This window comes from Oncorhynchus keta, unplaced genomic scaffold (assembly GCF_023373465.1).
Source record: "Oncorhynchus keta strain PuntledgeMale-10-30-2019 unplaced genomic scaffold, Oket_V2 Un_contig_3628_pilon_pilon, whole genome shotgun sequence".
NCBI lineage: Eukaryota > Metazoa > Chordata > Actinopteri > Salmoniformes > Salmonidae > Oncorhynchus > Oncorhynchus keta.
In genome coordinates, this window is record NW_026287342.1 from 19,438 (window position 1) to 44,126 (window position 24,689).

At 50.1% G+C, this 24,689-nt stretch overlaps 1 protein-coding gene and 1 long non-coding RNA gene across 3 annotated transcripts in view; one reads left to right on the forward strand and one right to left on the reverse strand.

The window, feature by feature from the left end:
- The first annotated feature begins 13,009 nt into the window (after positions 1-13,009).
- LOC127924074 (palmitoyltransferase ZDHHC1-like) overlaps positions 13,010-24,689 on the forward strand; it is a 43,352-nt gene continuing 31,672 nt past the window's right edge. Inside the window, exons 1-4 of the mRNA XM_052508465.1 lie at positions 13,010-13,039; positions 13,178-13,319; positions 13,476-13,631; positions 17,139-17,260. Coding sequence (XP_052364425.1) covers positions 13,010-13,039; positions 13,178-13,319; positions 13,476-13,631; positions 17,139-17,260 — 450 coding nt within the window. The remainder of the gene's footprint in view (positions 13,040-13,177; positions 13,320-13,475; positions 13,632-17,138; positions 17,261-24,689) is intronic.
- On the reverse strand, positions 13,698-14,761 carry LOC127924073 (uncharacterized). 2 transcript variants are annotated; one of them, XR_008116683.1, is made up of 4 exons: positions 14,699-14,736; positions 14,635-14,666; positions 14,105-14,570; positions 13,698-13,981 (listed from the first exon to the last, which is right to left on the reverse strand). It is a non-coding gene; the product is annotated as an uncharacterized LOC127924073 (long non-coding RNA). The 2 variants fall into 2 exon arrangements; XR_008116682.1 differs by having other exon boundaries at positions 14,635-14,761.

A 24,689-nucleotide genomic window follows, 5' to 3' on the forward strand; every position in this document is an offset into this window, starting at 1 on the left:
CCTAGACCAGCTCCTCGGTCAGCATCACACCAGAGTTAGTCCCCGAGACCAGCTCCTCGGTCAGCATCACACCAGAGTTAGTCCCCTAGACCAGCTCCTCGGTCAGCATCACACCAGAGTTAGTCCCCTAGACCAGCTCCTCGGTCAGCATCACCAGAGTTAGTCCCCTAGACCAGCATCACACCAGAGTTAGTCCCCTAGACCAGCTCCTCAGTCAGCATCACACCAGAGTTAGTCCCCTAGACCAGCTCCTCGGTCAGCATCACACCAGAGTTAGTCCCCTAGACCAGCTCCTCGGTCAGCATCACACCAGAGTTAGTCCCCTAGACCAGCTCCTCGGTCAGCATCACACCAGAGTTAGTCCCCTAGACCAGCTCCTCGGTCAGCATCACCAGAGTTAGTCCCCTAGACCAGCATCACACCAGAGTTAGTCCCCTAGACCAGCTCCTCAGTCAGCATCACACCAGAGTTAGTCCCCTAGACCAGCTCCTCGGTCAGCATCACACCAGAGTTAGTCCCCTAGACCAGCTCCTCGGTCAGCATCACACCAGAGTTAGTCCCCTAGACCAGCTCCTCGGTCAGCATCACACCAGAGTTAGTCCCCTAGACCAGCTCCTCGGTCAGCATCACACCAGAGTTAGTCCCCTAGACCAGCTCCTCAGTCAGCATCACACCAGAGTTAGTCCCCTAGACCAGCTCCTCGGTCAGCATCACACCAGAGTTAGTCCCCTAGACCAGCTCCTCGGTCAGCATCACCAGAGTTAGTCCCCTAGACCAGCATCACACCAGAGCAGTCCCCTAGACCAGCCAGAGTCAGCATCACCAGACCAGCTCCTCCAGTCAGCATCACACCAGAGTTAGTCCCCTAGACCAGCTCCTCGGTCAGCATCACACCAGAGTTAGTCCCCTAGACCAGCTCCTCGGTCAGCATCACACCAGAGTTAGTCCCCTAGACCAGCTCCTCAGTCAGCATCACACCAGAGTTAGTCCCCTAGACCAGCTCCTCGGTCAGCATCACACCAGAGTTAGTCCCCTAGACCAGCTCCTCGGTCAGCATCACACCAGAGTTAGTCCCCTAGACCAGCTCCTCGGTCAGCATCACACCAGAGTTAGTCCCCCTAGACCAGCTCCTCAGTCAGCATCACACCAGAGTTAGTCCCCTAGACCAGCTCCTCAGTCAGCATCACACCAGAGTTAGTCCCTAGACCAGCTCCTCGGTCAGCATCACACCAGAGTTAGTCCCCTAGACCAGCATCACACCAGAGTTAGTCCCCTAGACCAGCTCCTCGGTCAGCATCACACCAGAGTTAGTCCCCTAGACCAGCTCCTCGGTCAGCATCACACCAGAGTTAGTCCCCTAGACCAGCTCCTCGGTCAGCATCACACCAGAGTTAGTCCCCTAGACCAGCTCCTCGGTCAGCATCACACCAGAGTTAGTCCCCTAGACCAGCTCCTCGGTCAGCATCACACCAGAGTTAGTCCCCTAGACCAGCTCCTCGGTCAGCATCACACCAGAGTTAGTCCCCTAGACCAGCTCCTCAGTCAGCATCACACCAGAGTTAGTCCCCTAGACCAGCTCCTCGGTCAGCATCACACCAGAGTTAGTCCCCTAGACCAGCTCCTCGGTCAGCATCACCAGAGTTAGTCCCCTAGACCAGCATCACACCAGAGTTAGTCCCCTAGACCAGCTCCTCAGTCAGCATCACACCAGAGTTAGTCCCCTAGACCAGCTCCTCGGTCAGCATCACCAGAGTTAGTCCCCTAGACCAGCATCACACCAGAGTTAGTCCCCTAGACCAGCTCCTCAGTCAGCATCACACCAGAGTTAGTCCCCTAGACCAGCTCCTCCCCTAGACCAGCTCCTCGGTCAGCATCACCAGAGTTAGTCAGCATCACACCAGAGTTAGTCCCCTAGACCAGCTCCTCAGTCAGCATCACACCAGAGTTAGTCCCCTAGACCAGCTCCTCGGTCAGCATCACACCAGAGTTAGTCCCCTAGACCAGCTCCTCAGTCAGCATCACACCAGAGTTAGTCCCCTAGACCAGCTCCTCGGTCAGCATCACACCAGAGTTAGTCCCCTAGACCAGCTCCTCAGTCAGCATCACACCAGAGTTAGTCCCCTAGACCAGCTCCTCGGTCAGCATCACACCAGAGTTAGTAGACCAGCCCTCGGTCAGCATCACCAGAGTTAGTCCCCTAGACCACCAGCATCACACCAGAGTTAGTCCCCTAGACCAGCTCCTCGGTCAGCATCACACCAGAGTTAGTCCCTAGACCAGCTCCTCGGTCAGCATCACACCAGAGTTAGTCCCCTAGACCAGCTCCTCAGAGGTCAGCATCACACCAGAGTTAGTCCCCTAGACCAGCTCCTCAGTCAGCACCAGAGTTAGTCCCCTAGACCAGCTCCTCGGTCAGCATCAGTTAGTCCCCTAGACCAGACCAGCATCACACCAGAGTTAGTCCCTAGACCAGCTCCTCGGTCAGCATCACACCAGAGTTAGTCCCCTAGACCAGCTCCTCGGTCAGCATCACACCAGAGTTAGTCCCCTAGACCAGCTCCTCGGTCAGCATCACACCAGAGTTAGTCCCCTAGACCAGCTCCTCGGTCAGCATCACCAGAGTTAGTCCCCTAGACCAGCTCCTCGGTCAGCATCACACCAGAGTTAGTCCCCTAGACCAGCTCCTCGGTCAGCATCACACCAGAGTTAGTCCCCTAGACCAGCTCCTCAGTCAGCATCACACCAGAGTTAGTCCCCTAGACCAGCTCCTCGGTCAGCATCACACCAGAGTTAGTCCCCTAGACCAGCTCCTCGGTCAGCATCACACCAGAGTTAGTCCCCTAGACCAGCTCCTCGGTCAGCATCACACCAGAGTTAGTCCCCTAGACCAGCTCCTCGGTCAGCATCACACCAGAGTTAGTCCCCTAGACCAGCTCCTCGGTCAGCATCACACCAGAGTTAGTCCCCTAGACCAGAGTCCCCTAGACCAGCTCCTCAGTCAGCATCACACCAGAGTTAGTCCCCTAGACCAGCTCCTCGGTCAGCATCACACCAGAGTTAGTCCCCTAGACCAGCTCCTCGGTCAGCATCACACCAGAGTTAGTCCCCTAGACCAGCTCCTCGGTCAGCATCACACCAGAGTTAGTCCCTAGACCAGCTCCTCAGTCAGCATCACACCAGAGTTAGTCCCCTAGACCAGCTCCTCGGTCAGCATCACACCAGAGTTAGTCCCCTAGACCAGCTCCTCGGTCAGCATCACACCAGAGTTAGTCCCCTAGACCAGCTCCTCGGTCAGCATCACACCAGAGTTAGTCCCCTAGACCAGCTCCTCGGTCAGCATCACACCAGAGTTAGTCCCCTAGACCAGCTCCTCGGTCAGCATCACACCAGAGTTAGTCCCCTAGACCAGCTCCTCGGTCAGCATCACACCAGAGTTAGTCCCCTAGACCAGCTCCTCGGTCAGCATCACACCAGAGTTAGTCCCCTAGACCAGCTCCTCGGTCAGCATCACACCAGAGTTAGTCCCCTAGACCAGCTCCTCGGTCAGCATCACCAGAGTTAGTCCCTAGACCAGCTCCTCGGTCAGCATCACACCAGAGTTAGTCCCCTAGACCAGCTCCTCGGTCAGCATCACACCAGAGTTAGTCCCCTAGACCAGCTCCTCGGTCAGCATCACACCAGAGTTAGTCCCCTAGACCAGACAGTCAGCATCACACCAGAGTTAGTCCCCTAGACCAGCATCACACCAGAGTTAGTCCCCTAGACCAGCTCCTCGGTCAGCATCACACCAGAGTTAGTCCCCTAGACCAGACCAGCTCCTCAGAGGTCAGCATCACACCAGAGTTAGTCCCCTAGACCAGCTCCTCGGTCAGCATCACACCAGAGTTAGTCCCCTAGACCAGCTCCTCGGTCAGCATCACACCAGAGTTAGTCCCCTAGACCAGCTCCTCGGTCAGCATCACACCAGAGTTAGTCCCCTAGACCAGCTCCTCGGTCAGCATCACACCAGAGTTAGTCCCCTAGACCAGCTCCTCAGAGTTAGTCAGCATCACACCAGAGTTAGTCCCCTAGACCAGCTCCTCGGTCAGCATCACACCAGAGTTAGTCCCCTAGACCAGCTCCTCGGTCAGCATCACCAGAGTTAGTCCCCTAGACCAGCATCACACCAGAGTTAGTCCCCTAGACCAGCTCCTCGGTCAGCATCACACCAGAGTTAGTCCCCTAGACCAGCTCCTCGGTCAGCATCACACCAGAGTTAGTCCCCTAGACCAGCTCCTCGGTCAGCATCCACCAGAGTTAGTCCCCTAGACCAGCATCACACCAGAGTTAGTCCCCTAGACCAGCTCCTCAGTCAGCATCACACCAGAGTTAGTCCCCTAGACCAGCTCCTCGGTCAGCATCACCACCAGAGTCCCCTAGACCAGCATCACCCTAGACCAGCTCCTCAGTCAGCATCACACCAGAGTTAGTCCCCTAGACCAGCTCCTCGGTCAGCATCACACCAGAGTTAGTCCCCTAGACCAGCTCCTCGGTCAGCATCACACCAGAGTTAGTCCCCTAGACCAGCTCCTCGGTCAGCATCACACCAGAGTTAGTCCCCTAGACCAGCTCCTCGGTCAGCATCACACCAGAGTTAGTCCCCTAGACCAGCTCCTCGGTCAGCATCACACCAGAGTTAGTCCCCTAGACCAGCTCCTCGGTCAGCATCACACCAGAGTTAGTCCCCTAGACCAGCTCCTCAGTCAGCATCACACCAGAGTTAGTCCCCTAGACCAGCTCCTCGGTCAGCATCACACCAGAGTTAGTCCCCTAGACCAGCTCCTCGGTCAGCATCACCAGAGTTAGTCCCCAGACCAGCATCACACCAGAGTTAGTCCCCTAGACCAGCTCCTCGGTCAGCATCACACCAGAGTTAGTCCCCTAGACCAGCTCCTCGGTCAGCATCACACCAGAGTTAGTCCCCTAGACCAGCTCCTCGGTCAGCATCACACCAGAGTTAGTCCCCTAGACCAGCTCCTCGGTCAGCATCACACCAGAGTTAGTCCCCTAGACCAGCTCCTCGGTCAGCATCACACCAGAGTTAGTCCCCTAGACCAGCTCCTCGGTCAGCATCACCAGAGTTAGACTCCTAGACCAGCATCACACCAGAGTTAGTCCCCTAGACCAGCTCCTCGGTCAGCATCACACCAGAGTTAGTCCCCTAGACCAGCTCCTCGGTCAGCATCACACCAGAGTTAGTCCCCTAGACCAGCTCCTCGGTCAGCATCACACCAGAGTTAGTCCCCTAGACCAGCTCCTCGGTCAGCATCACACCAGAGTTAGTCCCCTAGACCAGCTCCTCGGTCAGCATCACACCAGAGTTAGTCCCCTAGACCAGCTCCTCGGTCAGCATCACCAGAGTTAGTCCCCTAGACCAGCATCACACCAGAGTTAGTCCCCAGACCAGCTCCTCGGTCAGCATCACACCAGAGTTAGTCCCCTAGACCAGCTCCTCGGTCAGCATCACACCAGAGTTAGTCCCCTAGACCAGCTCCTCGGTCAGCATCACACCAGAGTTAGTCCCCTAGACCAGCATCACACCAGAGTTAGTCCCCTAGACCAGCTCCTCGGTCAGCATCACACCAGAGTTAGTCCCCTAGACCAGCTCCTCGGTCAGCATCACCAGAGTTAGTCCCCTAGACCAGCATCACACCAGAGTTAGTCCCCTAGACCAGCTCCTCGGTCAGCATCACACCAGAGTTAGTCCCCTAGACCAGCTCCTCGGTCAGCATCACACCAGAGTTAGTCCCCTAGACCAGCTCCTCGGTCAGCATCACCAGAGTTAGTCCCCAGACCAGCTCCTCGGTCAGCATCACACCAGAGTTAGTCCCCTAGACCAGCTCCTCGGTCAGCATCACACCAGAGTTAGTCCCCTAGACCAGCTCCTCAGTCAGCATCACACCAGAGTTAGTCCCCTAGACCAGCTCCTCGGTCAGCATCACACCAGAGTTAGTCCCCTAGACCAGCTCCTCGGTCAGCATCACCAGAGTTAGTCCCCTAGACCAGCCCTAGTCAGCATCACACCAGAGTTAGTCCCTAGACCAGCTCCTCGGTCAGCATCACACCAGTCCCCTAGACCAGCTCCTCGGTCAGCATCACACCAGAGTTAGTCCCCTAGACCAGCTCCTCGGTCAGCATCACACCAGAGTTAGTCCCCTAGACCAGCTCCTCGGTCAGCATCACACCCAGTTAGTTAGACCAGCATCACCCAGAGTTAGTCCCCTAGACCAGCTCCTCGGTCAGCATCACACCAGAGTTAGTCCCCTAGACCAGCTCCTCGGTCAGCATCACCAGAGTTAGTCCCCTAGACCAGCATCACACCAGAGTTAGTCCCCTAGACCAGCTCCTCGGTCAGCATCACACCAGAGTTAGTCCCCTAGACCAGCTCCTCGGTCAGCATCACACCAGAGTTAGTCCCCTAGACCAGCTCCTCGGTCAGCATCACACCAGAGTTAGTCCCCTAGACCAGCATCACACCAGAGTTAGTCCCTAGACCAGGTCAGCATCACACCAGAGTTAGTCCCCTAGACCAGCTCCTCGGTCAGCATCACACCAGAGTTAGTCCCCTAGACCAGCTCCTCGGTCAGCATCACCAGAGTTAGCCATCACACCAGAGAGTCCCCTAGACCAGCTCCTCAGTCAGCATCACACCAGAGTTAGTCCCCTAGACCAGCTCCTCGGTCAGCATCACACCAGAGTTAGTCCCCTAGACCAGCTCCTCGGTCAGCATCACACCAGAGTTAGTAGACCAGCCCTCTAGACCAGCATCACACCAGAGTTAGTCCCCTAGACCAGCTCCTCAGTCAGCATCACACCAGAGTTAGTCCCCTAGACCAGCTCCTCGGTCAGCATCACCAGTCCCCTAGACCAGCATCACACCAGAGTTAGTCCCCTAGACCAGCTCCTCGGTCAGCATCACACCAGAGTTAGTCCCCTAGACCAGCTCCTCGGTCAGCATCACACCAGAGTTAGTCCCCTAGACCAGCTCCTCGGTCAGCATCACACCAGAGTTAGTCCCCTAGACCAGCTCCTCGGTCAGCATCACACCAGAGTTAGTCCCCTAGACCAGCTCCTCGGTCAGCATCACACCAGAGTTAGTCCCCTAGACCAGCTCCTCGGTCAGCATCACACCAGAGTTAGTCCCCTAGACCAGCTCCTCGGTCAGCATCACACCAGAGTTAGTCCCCTAGACCAGCTCCTCGGTCAGCATCACACCAGAGTTAGTCCCCTAGACCAGCTCCTCGGTCAGCATCACACCAGAGTTAGTCCCCTAGACCAGCTCCTCGGTCAGCATCACCAGAGTTAGTCCCTAGACCAGCATCACACCAGACCAGTCCCCTAGACCAGCTCCTCGGTCAGCATCACACCAGAGTTAGTCCCCTAGACCAGCTCCTCGGTCAGCATCACACCAGAGTTAGTCCCCTAGACCAGCTCCTCGGTCAGCATCACACCAGAGTTAGTCCCCTAGACCAGCTCCTCAGTCAGCATCACACCAGAGTTAGTCCCCTAGACCAGCTCCTCGGTCAGCATCACACCAGAGTTAGTCCCCTAGACCAGCTCCTCGGTCAGCATCACCAGAGTTAGTCCCCTAGACCAGCATCACACCAGAGTTAGTCCCCTAGACCAGCTCCTCAGTCAGCATCACACCAGAGTTAGTCCCCTAGACCAGCATCACACCAGAGTTAGTCAGCATCACACCAGAGTTAGTCCCTAGACCAGCTCCTCGGTCAGCATCACACCAGAGTTAGTCCCCTAGACCAGACGGTCAGCATCACACCAGAGTTAGTCCCCTAGACCAGCTCCTCAGTCAGCATCACACCAGAGTTAGTCCCCTAGACCAGCTCCTCGGTCAGCATCACACCAGAGTTAGTCCCCTAGACCAGCTCCTCGGTCAGCATCACCAGAGTTAGTCCCCTAGACCAGCTCCTCGGTCAGCATCACACCAGAGTTAGTCCCCTAGACCAGCTCCTCGGTCAGCATCACACCAGAGTAGTCCCCTAGACCAGTCCCCAGAGTTAGTCCCCTAGACCAGCTCCTCGGTCAGCATCACACCAGAGTTAGTCCCCTAGACCAGCATCACACCAGAGTTAGTCCCCTAGACCAGCTCCTCGGTCAGCATCACACCAGAGTTAGTCCCCTAGACCAGCTCCTCGGTCAGCATCACACCAGAGTTAGTCCCCTAGACCAGCTCCTCGGTCAGCATCACACCAGAGTTAGTCCCCTAGACCAGCTCCTCGGTCAGCATCACACCAGAGTTAGTCCCCTAGACCAGCTCCTCGGTCAGCATCACACCAGAGTTAGTCCCCTAGACCAGCTCCTCGGTCAGCATCACACCAGAGTTAGTCCCCTAGACCAGCTCCTCGGTCAGCATCACACCAGAGTTAGTCCCCTAGACCAGCTCCTCGGTCAGCATCACACCAGAGTTAGTCCCCTAGACCAGCTCCTCGGTCAGCATCACACCAGAGTTAGTCCCCTAGACCAGCTCCTCGGTCAGCATCACACCAGAGTTAGTCCCCGAGACCAGCTCCTCGGTCAGCATCACACCAGAGTTAGTCCCCTAGACCAGCTCCTCGGTCAGCATCACACCAGAGTTAGTCCCCTAGACCAGCTCCTCGGTCAGCATCACACCAGAGTTAGTCCCCTAGACCAGCATCACACCAGAGTTAGTCCCCTAGACCAGCTCCTCGGTCAGCATCACACCAGAGTTAGTCCCCTAGACCAGCTCCTCGGTCAGCATCACACCAGAGTTAGTCCCCTAGACCAGCATCACACCAGAGTTAGTCCCCTAGACCAGCTCCTCGGTCAGCATCACACCAGAGTTAGTCCCCTAGACCAGCTCCTCGGTCAGCATCACACCAGAGTTAGTCCCCTAGACCAGCTCCTCGGTCAGCATCACACCAGAGTTAGTCCCCTAGACCACCAGCAGAGTTAGTCCCCTAGACCAGCATCACACCAGAGTTAGTCCCCTAGACCAGCTCCCAGTCAGCATCACACCAGAGTTAGTCCCCTAGACCAGCTCCTCGGTCAGCATCACACCAGAGTTAGTCCCCTAGACCAGCTCCTCGGTCAGCATCACCAGAGTTAGTCCCCTAGACCACTAGACCAGCTCCTCAGTCAGCATCACACCAGAGTTAGTCCCCTAGACCAGCTCCTCGGTCAGCATCACACCAGAGTTAGTCCCCTAGACCAGCTCCTCGGTCAGCATCACACCAGAGTTAGTCCCCTAGACCAGCTCCTCGGTCAGCATCACACCAGAGTTAGTCCCCTAGACCAGCTCCTCGGTCAGCATCACACCAGAGTTAGTCCCCTAGACCAGCTCCTCGGTCAGCATCACACCAGAGTTAGTCCCCTAGACCAGCATCACACCAGAGTTAGTCCCCTAGACCAGCTCCTCGGTCAGCATCACACCAGAGTTAGTCCCCTAGACCAGCTCCTCGGTCAGCATCACACCAGAGTTAGTCCCCTAGACCAGCTCCTCGGTCAGCATCACACCAGAGTTAGTCCCCTAGACCAGCTCCTCGGTCAGCATCACACCAGAGTTAGTCCCCTAGACCAGCTCCTCGGTCAGCATCACACCAGAGTTAGTCCCCTAGACCAGCTCCTCGGTCAGCATCACACCAGAGTTAGTCCCCTAGACCAGCTCCTCGGTCAGCATCACACCAGAGTTAGTCCCCTAGACCAGCTCCTCGGTCAGCATCACCAGAGTTAGTCCCCTAGACCAGCTCCTCGGTCAGCATCACACCAGAGTTAGTCCCCTAGACCAGCTCCTCGGTCAGCATCACACCAGAGTTAGTCCCCTAGACCAGCTCCTCGGTCAGCATCACACCAGAGTTAGTCCCCTAGACCAGCTCAGCATCACCAGAGTTAGACCAGTCAGCATCACACCAGAGTTAGTCCCCTAGACCAGCTCCTCGGTCAGCATCACACCAGAGTTAGTCCCCTAGACCAGCTCCTCGGTCAGCATCACACCAGAGTTAGTCCCCTAGACCAGCATCACACCAGAGTTAGTCCCCTAGACCAGCTCCTCGGTCAGCATCACACCAGAGTTAGTCCCCTAGACCAGCTCCTCGGTCAGCATCACACCAGAGTTAGTCCCCTAGACCAGCTCCTCGGTCAGCATCACCAGAGTTAGTCCCCTAGACCAGCATCACACCAGAGTTAGTCCCCTAGACCAGCTCCTCGGTCAGCATCACACCAGAGTTAGTCCCCTAGACCAGCTCCTCGGTCAGCATCACACCAGAGTTAGTCCCCTAGACCAGCTCCTCGGTCAGCATCACACCAGAGTTAGTCCCCTAGACCAGCTCCAACGGTCAGCATCACACCAGAGTTAGTCCCCTAGACCAGCATCACACCAGAGTTAGTCCCCTAGACCAGCTCCTCGGTCAGCATCACACCAGAGTTAGTCCCCTAGACCAGCTCCTCGGTCAGCATCACCAGAGTTAGTCCCCTAGACCAGCATCACACCAGAGTTAGTCCCCTAGACCAGCTCCTCGGTCAGCATCACACCAGAGTTAGTCCCCTAGACCAGCTCCTCGGTCAGCATCACACCAGAGTTAGTCCCCTAGACCAGCTCCTCGGTCAGCATCACACCAGAGTTAGTCCCCTAGACCAGCTCCTCGGTCAGCATCACCAGAGTTAGTCCCCTAGACCAGCATCACACCAGAGTTAGTCCCCTAGACCAGCTCCTCAGTCAGCATCACACCAGAGTTAGTCCCTAGACCAGCTCCTCGGTCAGCATCACCAGAGTTCAGTCCCCAGAGTTAGACCAGCATCACACCAGAGTTAGTCCCCTAGACCAGCTCCTCAGTCAGCATCACACCAGAGTTAGTCCCCTAGACCAGCTCCTCGGTCAGCATCACACCAGAGTTAGTCCCCTAGACCAGCTCCTCAGTCAGCATCCACCAGAGTCCCCTCGGTCAGCATCACACCAGAGTTAGTCCCCTAGACCAGCTCCTCGGTCAGCATCACACCAGAGTTAGTCCCCTAGACCAGCTCCTCGGTCAGCATCACCAGAGTTAGTCCCCTAGACCAGACCAGCTCCTCGGTCAGCATCACACCAGAGTTAGTCCCCCTAGACCAGCTCCTCAGTCAGCATCACACCAGAGTTAGTCCCCTAGACCAGCTCCTCGGTCAGCATCACACCAGAGTTAGTCCCCTAGACCAGCTCCTCGGTCAGCATCACACCAGAGTTAGTCCCCTAGAGTCAGCATCACACCAGAGTTAGTCCCCTAGACCAGCTCCTCGGTCAGCATCACACCAGAGTTAGTCCCCTAGACCAGCTCCTCGGTCAGCATCACACCAGAGTTAGTCCCCTAGACCAGCTCCTCGGTCAGCATCACACCAGAGTTAGTCCCCTAGACCAGCTCCTCGGTCAGCATCACACCAGAGTTAGTCCCCTAGACCAGCTCCTCGGTCAGCATCACACCAGAGTTAGTCCCCTAGACCAGCTCCTCAGTCAGCATCACACCAGAGTTAGTCCCCTATAGACCAGCTCCTCGGTCAGCATCACACCAGAGTTAGTCCCCTAGACCAGCTCCTCGGTCAGCATCACACCAGAGTTAGTCCCCTAGACCAGCTCCTCGGTCAGCATCACACCAGAGTTAGCCATTGACCAGCTACTGTTTACTCATAATGTAGTCATGTGCTGCTCAGCCTCAGCTTGGGACACAGTCAACATACTCAGAGGGGTAAACACAGTAGTACGTCTCTTTTGGATGAAACAGTCTGCTAAGTGCCATATATTACAGTCATATAACAGTCATATAAGTGCCATATATTATATTCTGAAACAGACCTCTTTACTGTGCGCTGGGAAACCCTATCAGCAAGGACTTTGTTTTAAGGCTTTTAGTCCTGATGCAAGTCATGAATATTCAACACTGGAACAAGGAACGAGGTCGGCCGTGAGTTTGCTCGGGCTTTGGGCGGTTTTTAGCTGATTGAAACAAAGTTCTATTTTAGCTTCTGGTGACGATGACACTCATTGGTCAGCGTGTTCGCTATCTTTTTCCAATTCAAATGAGCTTTAAAAAATAAAAGGTGAATAATGACCACATTTGTATTGTTTTGTGTGACTGCAGTGCCAGCGACTAAAACGCTAAACTAGAGACGTGATCTAATGGTTGCAAGGCGCCAGCGATTAAACCGCTAAACTAGAGACGTGATCTAATGGTTGCAAGGCGCCAGCGATTAAACCGCTAAACTAGAGACGTGATCTAATGGTTGCAAGGCGCCAGCGACTAAACCGCTAAACTAGAGACGTGATCTAATGGTTGCAAGGCGCCAGCGATTAAACCGCTAAACTAGAGACGTGATCTAATGGTTGCAAGGCGCCAGCGATTAAACCGCTAAACTAGAGACGTGATCTAATGGTTGCAAGGCGCCAGCGATTAAACCGCTAAACTAGAGACGTGATCTAATGGTTGCAAGGCGTCAAAGAGGACAGGTTGTGTCGTTATAATTCAAACCTTTTCTAAAATATATCACACACGTCTGCATGCTCTCCTTGGTGACTTTAGGTCTGAAGGTTAGAATACTCTCCTTAGAATGCTCTCTGAAGGTTAGAATGCTCTCTGAAGGTTAGAATGCTCTCCTTGGTGACTTTAGGTCTGAAGGTTAGAATGCTCTCCTTAGAATGCTCTCTGAAGGTTAGAATGCTCTCCTTAGAATGCTCTCTGAAGGTTAGAATGCTCTCCTTGGTGACTTTAGGTCTGAAGGTTAGAATGCTCTCCTTGGTGACTTTAGGTCTGAAGGTTAGAATGCTCTCCTTAGAATGCTCTCTGAAGGTTAGAATACTCTCCTTAGAATGCTCTCTGAAGGTTAGAATACTCTCCTTAGAATGCTCTCTGAAGGTTAGAATGCTCTCCTTAGAATGCTCTCTGAAGGTTAGAATGCTCTCCTTAGAATGCTCTCTGAAGGTTAGAATGCTCTCCTTAGAATGCTCTCTGAAGGTTAGAATGCTCTCCTTAGAATGCTCTCCTTGGTGACTTTAGGTCTGAAGGTTAGAATGCTCTCCTTAGAATGCTCTCTGAAGGTTAGAATGCTCTCCTTGGTGACTTTAGGTCTGAAGGTTAGAATGCTCTCCTTGGTGACTTTATGCCTGAAGGTTAGTGTCCATGTGCCCTAACCTATCCTCTAGAATGCTCTCTACCCCAGGCTCTTCCTGAACAGTGTGATCTCTGCTCTGCTGGGTATATGCCTGGTAGTGGTCATCGCCAGTTACATCTTCATCGAGTTCTTCTTGGATCCCTCAAAGCTGCGCACTGATAAACACTTCCAAGGTAAATCAATCAATCTATCAATGTTATTATTAGAGAGAGAAAGAGAAATATTTTACTATATGTGTCCCCTCCTGAAGTCTGGAAAGATGCAATGTAAGACTAGCTCTCTGTGTCCCCTCCTGAAGTCTGTGCTGATGTCCTTGTCCCCCCTCACAGTGAAGAATGAGACTGTGGTGTGGTTTGTTTTCCTGCCCGTGGCTCCGGTCTCCACAGCAGGACCAGCCATCCCTGCCCTGGCTGGCCTCACCATCGCCCTGGGCCTGCTCTCTGGTCTGCTGCTGGGGCATCTACTCTGCTTCCACTTCTACCTCAGTGAGTTTAATAACCTGTCTGTCTGCTGGGGCATCTACTCTGCTTCCACTTCTACCTCAGTGAGTTTAATAACCTGTCTGTCTGCTGGGGCATCTACTCTGTTTCCACTTCTACCTCAGTGAGTTTAATAACCTGTCTGTCTGCTGGGGCATCTACTCTGTTTCCACTTCTACCTCAGTGAGTTTAATAACCTGTCTGTCTGCTGGGGCATCTACTCTGTTTCCACTTCTACCTCAGTGAGTTTAATAACCTGTCTGTCTGCTGGGGCATCTACTCTGTTTCCACTTCTACCTCAGTGAGTTTAATAACCTGTCTGTCTGCTGGGGCATCTACTCTGTTTCCACTTCTACCTCAGTTTAATGAGTTTAATAACCTGTCTGTCTGCTGGGGCATCTACTCTGTTTCCACTTCTACCTCAGTGAGTTTAATAACCTGTCTGTCTGCTGGGGCATCTACTCTGTTTACACTTCTACCTCAGTGAGTTTAATAACCTGTCTGTCTGCTGGGGCATCTACTCTGTTTCCACTTCTACCTCAGTGAGTTTAATAACCTGTCTGTCTGCTGGGGCATCTACTCTGTTTCCACTTCTACCTCAGTGAGTTTAATAACCTGTCTGTCTGCTGGGGCATCTACTCTGTTTCCACTTCTACCTCAGTGAGTTTAATAACCTGTCTGTCTGCTGGGGCATCTACTCTGTTTCCACTTCTACCTCAGTGAGTTTAATAACCTGTCTGTCTGCTGGGGCATCTACTCTGTTTACGCTTGTATACTGTACCTCATTAAGTCTATCTTGCTGGCTCACTTTGGGCAGTCCAAGAACTCACATTTATATCTAATGTTTACCTACCAACTAAGGGTTTATATCTAATGTTTACCTACCAACTAAGGGTTTATATCTAATGTTTACCTACCAACTAAGGGTTTATATCTAATGTTTACCTACCAACTAAGGGTTTATATCTAGTGTTTACCTACCAACTAAGGGTTTATATCTAGTGTTTACCTACCAACTAAGGGTTTATATCTAATGTTTACCTACCAACTAAGGGTTTATATCTAGTGTTTACCTACCAACTAAGGGTTTATATCTAATGTTTACCTACCATAGGGAGGGAGGGCCCATAGGGAGGAAGGGCCCATAGGGAGGAAGGGCCCATAGGGAGGGAGGGCCCATAGGGAGGAGGGGGCCCATAGGGAGGAGGGGGCCCATAGGGAGGGGAGGAAGGGCCCATAGGGAGGGAGGGAGGGCCCAATAGGGAGGGAGGGCCCAATAGGGAGGGAGGGCCCAATAGGGAGGGAGGGCCCATAGGGAGGGAGGGCCCATAGGGAGGGAGGGCCCATAGGGAGGGGAGGGGCCCATAGGGAGGAAGGGCCCCAAGTGGAGGAAGGGCCCCAAGTGGAGGAAGGGCCCCAAGTGGAGGAAGGGCCCCAAGTGGAGGAAGGGCCCATAGGGAGGAAGGGCCCATAGGGAGTTACTCTAGTCCTCCACTAGAGTGTATGGGAGGGAGGGGCCATAGGGAGTTACTCTAGTCCTCCACTAGAGTGTATGGGAGGGAGGGGCCATAGGGAGTTACTCTAGTCCTCCACTAGAGTGTATGGGAGGGAGGGGCCATAGGGAGTTACTCTAGTCCTCCACTAGAGTGTATGGGAGGGAGGGGCCATAGGGAGTTACTCTCGTCCTCCACTAGAGTGTATGGGAGCATGGGAGCAAAGCCTTTCATTGTAGGAGTGCTGATCTCTGATCAGTTTAGTCTTTTACATTATAATAAATAAGAGCGGGAACCTGATCCCAGGCCTGTAATGTAGAGATTTACCACAAGGGGGCGTAGGAGGTATGTCTGTCCACTGTGTTGTGGCCTTCTACTGTGTCCATAGAGAGAGCAAGGCAGCTTCCTTATGTTGATGATGGAAGGCTGAGATGTCAACTGGCAGAAAATTCAGCTCACTGACAATTTGATTTGGCCCGCAAAGTTTTTCTGAGACAAAAAATAATAATTTGTTTTTGGACATAAAATACTAGGAAGTATGATTAATAATGATTAATAATGATGAATAATAATCTGTTTTTGGACATAAAATACTAGGAATTATGATTAATAATGATGAATAATAATCCGTTTTTGGACATAAAATACAGGAATAATGATTAATAATGATGAATAATGATCAGTTTTGGACATAAAATACTAGGAATTATGATTAATAATGATGAATAATAATCAGTTTTGGACATAAAATACTAGGAATTATGATTAATAATGATGAATAATAATCAGTTTTTGGACATAAAATACTAGGAATAATGATTAATAATGATGAATAATGATCAGTTTTTGGACATAAAAGATGAATAAATAATAATAATAATAATAAATAAAATAATTCACCTCAAAATGATAATTTTTAATTTAGTAAATCTGTTCCCAAGTAATTCCACTCATAAACAGAGAGATGTGATTGTGTATCAATGTGATCATAAACAGAGAGATGTGATTCTGTATCAATGTGATCATAAAAGATGTGATTCTGTATGATGTGATTCTGTATAAATCTGTATCAATGTAATCATAAACAGAGAGATGTGATTGTGTATCAATGTAATCATAAACAGAGAGATGTGATTCTGTATCAATGTGATCATAAACAGAGAAATCAATGTAATCATAAACAGAGAGATGTGATTCTGTATCAATCATAAACAGAGAGATGTGATTGTGTAATCATAAACAGAGAGATGTGATTGTATCAATGTGATCATCAATGTAATCATAAACAGATTCTGAGATGTGATTCTGTATCAATGTAATCATAAACAGAGAGATGTGATTGTGTATCAATGTAATCATAAACAGAGAGATGTGATTGTGTATCAATGTGATCATAAACAGAGAGATGTGATTCTGTATCAATGTAATCATAAACAGAGAGATGTGATTGTGTATCAATGTAATCATAAACAGAGAGATGTGATTGTGTATCAATGTAATCATAAACAGAGAGATGTGATTCTGTATCAATGTGATCATAAACAGAGAGAGATTGTGAGATGTATCAATGATTAAACAGAGAGATGATTCTGATTGTGTATCAATGTAATCATAAACAGAGAGATGTGATTGTGTATCAATGTAATCATAAACAGAGAGATGTGATTTGTATCAATGTAATCATAAACAATTCTGTATCAATGTAATCATAAACAGAGAGATGTGATTCTGTATCAATGTAATCAACATTTGAAATTATTATGTTTTTATTAAATATAAAATCTGTTTGGGATTTTTGCGTCCATTTGTAATCTCCAAATGAATTGGTCTTATGTTCTCCGACCGTCCACACAAGAAAATAAAAAAATATTGTAGCTGAATCTAGTTGATGAACCTTGATGTAAGATTTCATGAGATTCAGGTGTGTGTGTGTGTGTGTGTGTGTGTGTGTGTGTGTGTGTGTGTGTGTGTGTGTGTGTGTGTGTGTGTGTCGCTAACCCTCCTCTCTCTCCGTTTACAGTGTGGAACCGTCTGAATACCTATGAGTACATCGTCAGACAGAGGCATCGCCAGGAGCCCAGAGACATCAGTAAAGGAGTACAGGGGACCCAAGCAGTGCCTCCTAAATCCAACCTCATCAAGGTACGCTGACCCAGGGAAATGGGAGGGGCCATTTATATGCACTAAACCATGTCTCTTTCCTATCATCCTACCTCATCAAGGTACGCTGGTCCTAGTGAAATGGGAGGGGCCATTTATATGCACTAAACAATGTCTAACTGTCTGTTCTACCTCAGACCAGACTCACTAACTGTCTGTTCTACCTCAGACCAGACTCACTAACTGTCTGTTCTGTCTCAGACCAGACTCACTAACTGTCTGTTCTACCTCAGACCAGACTCACTAACTGTCTGTTCTACCTCAGACCAGACTCACTAACTGTCTGTTCTATCTCAGACCAGACTCACTAACTGTCTGTTCTACCTCAGACCAGACTCACTAACTGTCTGTTCTACCTCAGACCAGACTCACTAACTGTCTGTTCTACCTCAGACCAGACTCACTGTCTGTTCTACCTCAGACCAGACTCACTGTCTGTTCTACCTCAGACCAGACTCACTGTCTGTTCTACCTCAGACCACTCACTCACTGTCTGTTCTACCTCAGACCAGACTCACTCACTGTCTGTTCTACCTCAGACCAGACTCACTCACTGTCTGTTCTACCTCAGACCAAACTCACTAACTGTCTGTTCTACCTCAGACCAGACTCACTGTCTGTTCTACTGTCTGTTCTACCTCAGACCAGAACTGTCTGTTCTACCTCAGACCAGACTCACTGTCTGTTCTCACTGTCTGTTCTACCTCAGACCAGACTCACTGTCTGTTCTACCTCAGACCAGACTCACTGTCTGTTCTACCTCAGACCAGACTCACTGTCTGTTCTACCTCAGACCAGACTCACTGTCTGTTCTACCTCAGACCAGACTCACTGTCTGTTCTACCTCAGACCAGACTCACTAACTGTCTGTTCTACCTCAGACCAGACTCACTGTCTGTTCTACCTCAGACCAGACTCACTGTCTGTTCAGACCAGACTACTGTCCTCAGACCAAACTCACTAACTGTCTGTTCTACCTCAGACCAGACTCACTAACTGTCTGTTCTACCTCAGACCAGACTCACTAACTGTCTGTTCTACCTCAGACCAGACTCACTAACTGTCTGTTCTACCTCAGACCAGACTCACTAACTGTCTGTTCTACCTCAGACCAGACTCACTAACTGTCTGTTCTACCTCAGACCAGACTCACTAACTGTCTGTTCTACCTCAGACCAGACTCACTAACTGTCTGTTCTACCTCAGACCAGACTCAATCACTCTGTCCAGATTAACTCACTGTCTGTTTACCTCAGACCAGACTCACTACCTCAGACCAGACTCACTAACTGTCTGTTCTACCTCAGACCAGACTCACTAACTGTCTGTTCTACCTCAGACCAGACTCACTGTCTGTTCTACCTCAGACCAGACTCACTGTCTGTTCTACCTCAGACCAGACTCACTAACTGTCTGTTCTACCTCAGACCAGACTCACTAACTGTCTGTTCTACCTCAGACCAGACTCACTAACTGTCTGTTCTACCTCAGACCAGACTGTCTCACTAACTGTCTGTTCTACCTCAGACCAGACTCACTCACTGTCTGTTCTACCTCAGACCAGACTCACTGTCTGTTCTACCTCAGACCAGACTCACTAACTGTCTGTTCTACCTCAGACCAGACTCACTCACTGTCTGTTCTACCTCAGACCAGACTCACTGTCTGTTCTACCTCAGACCAGACTCACTGTCTGTTCTACCTCAGACCAGACTCACTCACTCAGTCTGTTCTACCTCAGACCAGACTCACTAACTGTCTGTTCTACCTCAGACCAGACTCACTAACTGTCTGTTCTACCTCAGACCAGACTCACTGTCTGTTCTACCTCAGACCAGACTCACTGTCTGTTCTACCTCAGACCAGACTCACTCACTGTCTGTTCTACCTCAGACCAGACTCACTCACTGTCTGTTCTACCTCAGACCAGACTCACTCACTGTCTGTTCTACCTCAGACCAGACTCACTAGCTGTCTGTTCTACCTCAGACCAGACTCACTAACTGTCTGTTCTACCTCAGACCAGACTCACTAGCTGTCTGTTCTACCTCAGACCAGACTCACTAACTGTCTGTTCTACCTCAGACCAGACTGTCTGTTCTACCTCAGACCAGACTCACTGTCTGTTCTACCTCAGACCAGACTCACTGTCTGTTCTACCTCAGACCAGACTCACTGTCTGTTCTACCTCAGACCAAACTCACTAACTGTCTGTTCTACCTCAGACCAGACTCACTGTCTGTTCTACCTCAGACCAGACTCACTGTCTGTTCTACCTCAGACCAGACTCACTAACTGTCTGTTCTACCTCAGACCAGACTCACTAACTGTCTGTTCTACCTCAGACCAGACTCACTGTCTGTTCTACCTCAGACCAGACTCACTCACTGTCTGTTCTACCTCAGACCAGACTCACTCACTGTCTGTTCTACCTCAGACCAGACTCACTCACTGTCTGTTCTACCTCAGACCAGACTCTGTCTGTTCTACCTCAGACCAGACTCACTCACTGTCTGTTCTACCTCAGACCAGACTCACTGTCTGTCTGTTCTACCTCAGACCAGACTCACTCACTGTCTGTTCTACCTCAGACCAGACTCACTCACTGTCTGTTCTACCTCAGACCAGACTCACTAACTGTCTGTTCTACCTCAGACCAGACTCACTAGCTGTCTGTTCTACCTCAGACCAGACTCACTAACTGTCTGTTCTACCTCAGACCAGACTCACTAACTGTCTGTTCTGCCTCAGACCAGACTCACTAACTGTCTGTTCTACCTCAGACCAGACTCACTAACTGTTCTACCTCAGACCAGACTCACTAGCTGTCTGTTCTACCTCAGACCAGACTCACTAACTGTCTGTTCTACCTCAGACCAGACTCACTAACTGTCTGTTCTACCTCAGACCAGACTCAATCACTGTCTGTTCTACCTCAGACCAGACTCAATCACTGTCTGTTCTACCTCAGACCAGACTCACTAACTGTCTGTTCTACCTCAGACCAGACTCACTAACTGTCTGTTCTACCTCAGACCAGACTCACTGTCTGTTCTACCTCAGACCAGACTCACTGTCTGTTCTACCTCAGACCAGACTCACTAGCTGTCTGTTCTACCTCAGACCAGACTCACTAACTGTCTGTTCTGCCTCAGACCAGACTCACTGTCTGTTCTACCTCAGACCAGACTAACTGTCTGTTCTACCTCAGACCAGACTAACTGTCTGTTCTACCTCAGACCAGACTCACCAAAAGACAAAACAATGATGTTGCTTTATTAGCTATTTATCTCTGTGGTGTCAGTGTCCACACACACACACACACACACACACACACACACACACACACACACACACACACACACACACACACACACCCCCTCCACTCGGGAGCTGAAACTGATACCCCACCAGAGGGGCTTGTGGGAAACCCGTTCAGGAACTAAATCGGCCAATGGCACCTCTCAGATTCAATCTTTAATGGAATTCACAGATTTCTGTCCTGCTTCTTTGTGTTGGCTTCCACCTGTTTCCTTCGAACACAAACACTTCAGAGCCCAACCTCTCTGTCTCACATGTTCTCTGTCTCTCTCTGTCTCTCTCTCTCTCTCTGTCTCGCTCTCTCTGTCTCTCTCTCTGTGTGTCTCCCTTTCTCTCTCTGTCTCTCTCTGTCTCTGTCTCTCTCGTTCTCTCTCGCTACTTTTATTTTGTATTTTTTACTTAACACTTGTTTAAAAAAATGTCTTAACTTACAAGCCCTGAACCAACAATGCTTTAAGTAAGCATTTCACTGTAAGGTCTACACCTGTTTTATTCGGTGCATGTGACAAATACAATACTATTTAATCTCTCTGTCTCTCAGATATGTTCACACTCTCTCTCTCTCTCACGTCGTGCACTCGTTCTGACCTAGAGCCCTATGAGTAGTGCACTAGTTCTGACCTAGTGCACTATATAAGCGAATACGGGTGCCATTGGGGACTACTCTATGTTTGAATGGACGTGATCATTAGTAACTGATGTCACTATGATACGCAGCATGTTTACTAAACACACCGAGGGCACTGGGCGAGAGGAGATGATGACATAACCACATGAATGCAGCGCCTGTGTGTTTGAGAGAGAGACAGAGGAGAGACAGAGAGAGAGAAGAGACAGAGAGAGAGAGAGACAGAGAGAGAGAGAGAGAGAGAGAGACAGAGAGAGAGAGAGAGAGAGAGAGAGAGACAGAGAGAGAGAGACAGATCTGAAGTGTTTGTGTTCGAAGGAAACAGGTGGAAGCCAACACAAAGAAGCAGGACAGAAATCTGTGAATTCCATTAAAGATTGAATCTGAGAGGTGCCATTGGCCGATTTAGTTCCTGAACGGGTATATAATACTGACCCTGACTTCACACCTGTCCTGATATAATTACTGACTCTGACTTCACACAGACACACCTGTCCTGATAGTTACTGACCCTGACTTCACACCTGTCCTGATATAATTACTGACCCTGACTTCACACCTGTCCTGATATAATACTGACTCTGACTTCACACAGACACACCTGTCCTGATAGTTACTGACCCTGACTTCACACCTGTCCTGCAAACCCTATTAATAAACAAACCAAGCTTTTGACTCTTGACATGACCTGTCCTGATATAATTACTGGGGGACCCTGACTTAACACCTGTCCTGATATAATACTGACTCTGACTAGGCACACAAACTTTCTCCCACAGTTCCGTGAATGGTGAGACAGGGATTCACGAGGGCACTAGACAGGGATGAGATTTGAGCCCCACCTCTTCAACATATATATACAAACCCTAGACAGGGATAACCTCTTCAACATAATAAACAAACAAACAGGGCTTTTGACTCAATTTGACATGAGGGTCTTCAATGTAATACTGACAATGAATTGTGGTGTTGGGGGAAAAACACACCTCTTATAAAATCCATGTACACAAACAACAAGTGTGCTTGAGGTTAAAATAGGCAAAAAAGCACCACCTCTTCAACATTATCTTCCCACAGGGCCGAGGGCACTGAGACAGGGATGCAGCTTGAGCCCCACCCTCTTCAACATATATATACCAATGAATTGACGAGGGCACTAGACAGGGATGCAGCTTGAGCCCCACCCTCTTCAACATATATATACCAATGAATTGACGAGGGCACTAGACAGGGATGAGGGCACTAGACAGGGATGCAGCTTGAGCCCCACCCTCTTCAACATGTATATACCAATGAATTGCCCCACCCTCTTCAACATGTATATACCAATGATTGACGAGGGCACGAGGGCACTAGACAGGGATGCAGCTTGAGCCCCACCCTCTTCAACATATATATACCAATGAATTGACGAGGGCACTAGACAGGGATGCAGCTTGAGCCCCACCCTCTTCAACATATATATACCAATGAATTGACGGGAAAAAACGTCAGTCTCTCGATGTGCAAAACTGATAGAGACATACCCCAAGCGACTTACAGCTGTAATCGCAGCAAAAGGTGGCGCTACAGAGTATTAACTTAAGGGGGCTGAATAATATTGCACGCCCAATTTTTCAGTTTTTGATTTGTTAAAAAAGTTTGAAAAATCCGATAAATGTCGTTCCACTTCATGATTGTGTCCCACTTGTTGTTGATTCTTCACAAAAAAATCCAGTTTTATATCTTTATGTTTGAAGCCTGAAATGTGGCAAAAGGTCGCAAAGTTCAAGGGGGCCGAATACTTTCGCAAGGCACTGTATAATTACTGACTCTGACTTCACACAGACACACCTGTCCACAATCACAACGTCAAATGCAGACTTACAAGTCCTTACACACACACACACACACACACACACACACACACACACACACACACACACACACACACACACACACACACACACACACACACACACACACACACACACACACACACACACACACACACACACACACCTCCCTGCCCTGTGATCGTTGGCTGCTCTCTCAGTCTGGGCTGCATGCTGAGTTTGGGTAACCATGGTGATGCTCTGTTGGGCTTGGTCTGGGTTGTCTGGCTGTGACCAAAACCCACCAGCTGCACCTGGCACACTCACAAAGAAACCCGCCGTGCAGCACACACACACACACACACACACACACACACACACACACACACACACACACACACACACACACACACACACAGTAGTCCCGTCAAACCACAGCTCTGGCCCCGGCCCAGTCCACATGGGCTCTGGTTGAAAGTAGTGCACTATATAGGGAATAGGGCTCTGGTCTATAGTAGTACCACTATATAGGGAATAGGGCTCTGGTCTATAGTAGTACCACTATATAGGGAATAGGGCTCTGGTATATAGTAGTACCACTATATAGGGAATAGGGCTCTGGTCTATAGTAGTACCACTATATAGGGAATAGGGCTCTGGTCTATAGTAGTACCACTATATAGGGAATAGGGCTCTGGTCTATAGTAGTACCACTATATAGGGAATAGGGCTCTGGTCTATAGTAGTACCACTATATAGGGAATAGGGCTCTGGTCTATAGTAGTACCACTATATAGGGAATAGGGCTCTGGTCTATAGTAGTACCACTATATAGGGAATAGGGCCCTGGCCTATATAGGGAATAGGGCTCTGGTCTATAGTAGTACCACTATATAGGGAATAGTGCTCTGGTCTATAGTAGTACCACTATATAGGGAATAGGGCTCTGGTCTATAGTAGTGCCACTATATAGGGAATAGGGCTCTGGTCTATAGTAGTACCACTATATATAGGGAATAGGGCTCTGGTCAATAGTAGTACCACTATATAGGGAATAGGGCTCTGGTCTATAGTAGTACCACTATATAGGGAATAGGGCTCTGGTCTATAGTAGTACCACTATATAGGGAATAGGACTCTGGTCTATAGTAGTACCACTATATAGGGAATAGGACTCTGGTCTATAGTAGTACCACTATATAGGGAATAGGGCTCTGGTCTATAGTAGTACCACTATATAGGGAATAGGACTCTGGTCTATAGTAGTACCACTATATAGGGAATAGGGCTCTGGTCTATAGTAGTACCACTATATAGGGAATAGGGCTCTGGTCTATAGTAGTACCACTATATAGGGAATAGGGCTCTGGTCTATAGTAGTACCACTATATAGGGAATAGGGCTCTGGTCTATAGTAGTACCACTATATAGGGAATAGGGCTCTGGTCTATAGTAGTACCACTATATAGGGAATAGGGCTCTGGTCTAAAGTAGTACCACTATATAGGGAATAGGGCTCTGGTTGAAAGTAGTGCACTATATAGGGAATAAGGCTCTGGTCTATAGTAGTACCACTATATAGGGAATAAGGCTCTGGTTGAAAGTAGTACCACTATATAGGGAATAGGGCTCTGGTATATAGTAGTAC